Below are 4,134 nucleotides of genomic sequence, written 5' to 3' on the forward strand. Positions count from 1 at the left end.
GCCGCCTTCAACCCCCCTCTCGCGGGCCAGCCTGTGGCGCGGTGGTTAGGCGCCGGGTCCCTCACGGCCAATGTGCATGTGCACGTGTGTCCAAAATCCCGGCGGCGGGCGGGATGGAGGAGAGACTGCGAGATGGAGGAGAGACTGCGGGATGGAGGAGAGACTGCGGCCTGGCCGCCCTCCGCGGGTGGGGGGGTGCTTTCTCACTCCCTCACCCCTCCACGCGCTCTCTGGCAACGTTTTTTAAAGTCTTGTTCTCTCCTCTCTCAAAGAACAAAGGAAGGCGCCTGGTCTTCCCACTTGCCCGTGGCCCTGCGAATCATGCACGATCCGTGACCTGGGTGGATCGGGGTGGGTTCCGGCTAGTTCTTCCCACGCAGAACAGGAGACGCTGCGCCCTGCCCGCAGCCAGCTGAGGAAGGCCCGGGCTCTCCTCCACCATCCGTGCACCTGCTCCTGACACGCGGCACGCAGCCTGGGCTGAGGGACGGGAACGCCACAACAGCACAGTGCAGGCGAGGCGGACACAGGGACAGCCCACACCCCTGCCTGCTCTGCGGAAGTGGAGGTGGCCCAGACACAGAAAGGCAGGTGTAGCAGCGCGCGAACACCACGCGTGTGCTCCGGGGCCACCGCAGTCTCGCTCTGCTTGAGGATGGCGGCCGATGACTCACTGTGGATGGGACCCAGAAGGGTACCGAAGCCTCACATTGTGCGCAGCAGGCTCGCGCGGACATGCGCACCCCACCTGGCCGCAGCGAGCGTCGCTCTCCGGGTGGGAAGACGGCCTGTTCCTATCAGCTTGGGATCTGGGCAGATTGCCCCGCACTCCCCACCGCTCACCAGCCCTGGAGTCTGTGCCCAAGCAAAGCGTTCACAGCCAAGTCTAGATCCAAAGGGTGGCAGGGGGTGTGCCATGTCTCGAGGACCAGACGCCACCCTCTGCGTCCTGGGCTGAGCAGCAGGGCTCTGAGGAAAGGGCAATGCCTCCATCCCCAGCACGGAGCCTGGTGTGAAAGTGACCACAGGCCACCTGCGGGTCCTCAGCCTCTCTGAGTCAGAGGCCACCTCCCTGCCCGCCCTCTCCCGCAGCGAGGGGCCAGGCTCATGGCGCAGGCTCTGCCCCCACCTCGGATCCCTGACTGGCAGGTGAACAGCCCCACACGCCCGTTCTGCAGTGGGCCCTGCGAACCCTGTAGCCCGCCCTGCTGGGAGCCTCCAGCTCATGCTCTGTAGAAGTGGAGACACTCGGAGCCCCGGACGGCAGCCTTGGCCCGGCACATAGGCTGCGGCCGCCCCATGTCCACTCTGCAGACCTGCATCTCTCTGGGAGCAAATTGCAAACAAAGCAACAAGCAAAACGTTCTTTTTTTATTTTAAAACAGAGAATGTGGGGCCAGCAGAGGGTGCAGTGGTTACGTTGCTGGACTCCCACATGGCCAACCATGGTTCGAGTCCTGGACTCGCCAGCTTGATAGTCACACCAGGCGTGTGTATGCATACCCAAGATCTCAGGAGGAGAATGGAAGAGATAGGACTGCAGGGTAGCCATCCCCCCTGAGGTATGATTTCTCACTTTCCCTCTCACTGTCTCTGTCTCTCTCTACAAAAGGACACCCCCCCGGGAAAAAAAAAAAAAAAAAAAAGAATAAAAAGAGAGAAAAAAAAAAAGAAACAATAAATAGGGACCAGCAGGTGGCGGAATGGTTTGGTCACTGAATTCCCACGTAACTGACCACATTTTGAGCCTTGATCTGGTGGCTTAAAACTCATGGCAGGTACATGTGTGTGTGTGCCCAAAACCCTGGGGGGGGGGCACTGCGGCAAGGCTGGCAATTCCTTGCTTCTGTCTCTCTGTCTCTCCAGTGAACACATGTGCCCTAACTAAAGAAATCTCTCAAAATAAATAAATAGTTCCAGCAGATGACACCATGGTTACATCGCTGGACTCCTGTGTAGTCGACCACAGTTGAGTCCCGAACCTGGCGGCTTGAAACTCACACGGGACTTGTGTGTGCCCAAAGTTCCAAGAGGAAAATGGAGAAGGGACTGTGGCTTGGCTGTCCCCGAGTGTGATTTCTCGCTTTCTGTTTCCCTCTCTGTCTCTCCAATGAGTGCACATGCACCCTATAGCAAAAATCTCTCTTAGGAAAGAGAAAGAGAGAGAGAGAGGAAGAGAATAGCAAGAGTGGCCTGAGCCGGCAGGGGGTGCTCCGTGAGGCCTTCGGTCAAGTCTAGCTCCACTTTCCTTATCTGTGAAACGGCCGACCAGGCACCCCACCCCAGGAGGACGCTGTGAGGGCCCGTGCGCGGCGATGCTGGCTCCTGCAGGGCTCCGCGCCTGCTCGGGCAGCTTCCCCGGGCTGCAGCCCGGCCCTGACTCACAGCTGGGGACCCAGGCGGGCAGTGAGCAGGTCCGTCCAGGGGCCGGCCACCTGCCAACTTATCTTTCCCACCCAACCGCCTGGCGTGTGTCAACCAGAACCACTCGGAGGCCGCCGACTGCTGGGCCGAGTGTTACCTTTGAGGCCGGGGACAAGGATCTGTACGGAGCAGGCGTCGTCCGCAGTCGGCTGAGGACATCCAGGCGACAGCAGTGACAGGAAGGCCAGGCCTATTAGAGCGCCCGCCAGGGCCCGGGCCCGCTTCATTGCACGTAGGGCAGTGACCCCTGAACGGAGGAAGTGGTAAACAGTGACGGGAATTTCCAGGGCCTGGGGCCACAGTGACAGGGGGCAGGCCAGGGCTCAGCCGCCCACTGCAGGGCTAGGCTGCGCCACCCGGAGCCACCCCTCTGCCTGGCCCTTCCAGGCCTGTGTGCCTGGTTTGCCCAGGGCCTGCCCAAGAGCGTGAGCCCCCACTGGGAAGTCCCCAGGGCCAGCCCGGCCAGGTGCGTCCCAGCCCCCTGACAGGCACCTCAGACGTCCAGCCGGTGCAGGGCCGAGCCGCACATGGAGTGCAGCAGTGGGCACAGGTCCGGTGCAGGCAGGTGCTACTGCCTCACTTCTCCATGGTGAGAGGCACTGAAGCTTTGGAGCAAGGATCAGCCGGGGCACGGAGTTCGGGCCTGTGCGTAAGGGACTGGATCCAGTCCCACACGGCTGAGCGTGCTTTAATCCAGCCTGCTGGCTCGGAACATTCGCGTGTGCGCCTACGCCCCACACTCCCACGGGATGGAGAGGAGCAGGGCTTACGGCAGGACCATGCCGCACAAGAACGCTTGTCTGAGAGGAGTGCTCAAGCCCTGTGGCAACAGAAGGGAGGAAGGGAAGAGGGAGGGAGGGAGGGAAGGGGCAGTGGAAGCCCAGACTTGAGGGAAGAGACAGAGGGGACAGTGGGAAGGGAAAGGAGGGGAGAGGGAGAGACCCAGGGACAGGACCTAGAGCGGGACACAGGCAGCCAGGTGGGCAGTGTCACGGCCGCAAACGGCATCGGCCTACGCCCTCCAACAGGCTGGCCTCTGGGCCTGGTGTCACGTCCTGGGTTGTCCACTCACCCACAGGACCCCATCTGACCCTTGCCAGACATAGGGCCGGGCTGGGGGCAGAGCGGGGACAAGAGCCACAGGGGGACTGAGGCGGACCCAGCGAAGGCTGCTGTGTAGAGACAGTCCCCAGGCGTGGCCACGACTCAGCAGGCAAGAGGCCAGCTCGGGTGCCGGGTGGGGAGAAGCAGGCGGTCTGGCTGAGCACAGAGGACACAGAGGGGACAGCCTTCTCCTGCCTTCGTGGTGACAGTGTAGATGGGAGGGAGGGCCTAGACCACGGCAGTCGCTGTAGGCCAGGGTCACCCTGGGGGACCCGCGGATGGTGTGATGGTTACATCACTGGACTCCCTCATAGTCGACCGCGGTTCGAGTCCCGGATCCAGTGGCTTGATATTCACACTGCATTTGTATACGTGCGTGCCCAGAGTCCCGACAGGAGAATGGAGAAGAGACTGCAGCGTGGCCATTCCCCCAGGGGGCAAGTTCTCGCTTTCTATCTCTGTCTCTCTGGGGAACGTACACACCCAGCAGCAAAAGTCTCTCAAAAAAGAAAGGAAGGAAGAAAGAGAGAGAGAGAGAGGGAGAGAGAGGGAAAGGGTCACCCTGGCTGTTCTGCAGAGCGACTAGCCGTAGGGGGTCGGAATGGC

The 4,134-nt window shown here is 61.4% G+C and overlaps 1 protein-coding gene across 2 annotated transcripts in view; it reads right to left on the reverse strand.

Moving 5' to 3' along the window:
- COLEC11 (collectin subfamily member 11) overlaps positions 1 to 4,134 on the reverse strand; it is a 26,593-nt gene that overhangs the window by 19,679 nt on the left and 2,780 nt on the right. For both annotated transcript variants that reach the window (XM_027773827.1, XM_006153522.3), the window contains exon 2: positions 2,522 to 2,671. In XM_027773827.1, coding sequence (XP_027629628.1) covers positions 2,522 to 2,671 — 150 coding nt within the window. The remainder of the gene's footprint in view (positions 1 to 2,521; positions 2,672 to 4,134) is intronic.

The sequence above is a fragment of the Tupaia chinensis genome, unplaced genomic scaffold (genome assembly GCF_000334495.1).
Source record: "Tupaia chinensis unplaced genomic scaffold, TupChi_1.0 Scaffold000377_5, whole genome shotgun sequence".
Lineage (NCBI taxonomy): Eukaryota > Metazoa > Chordata > Mammalia > Scandentia > Tupaiidae > Tupaia > Tupaia belangeri.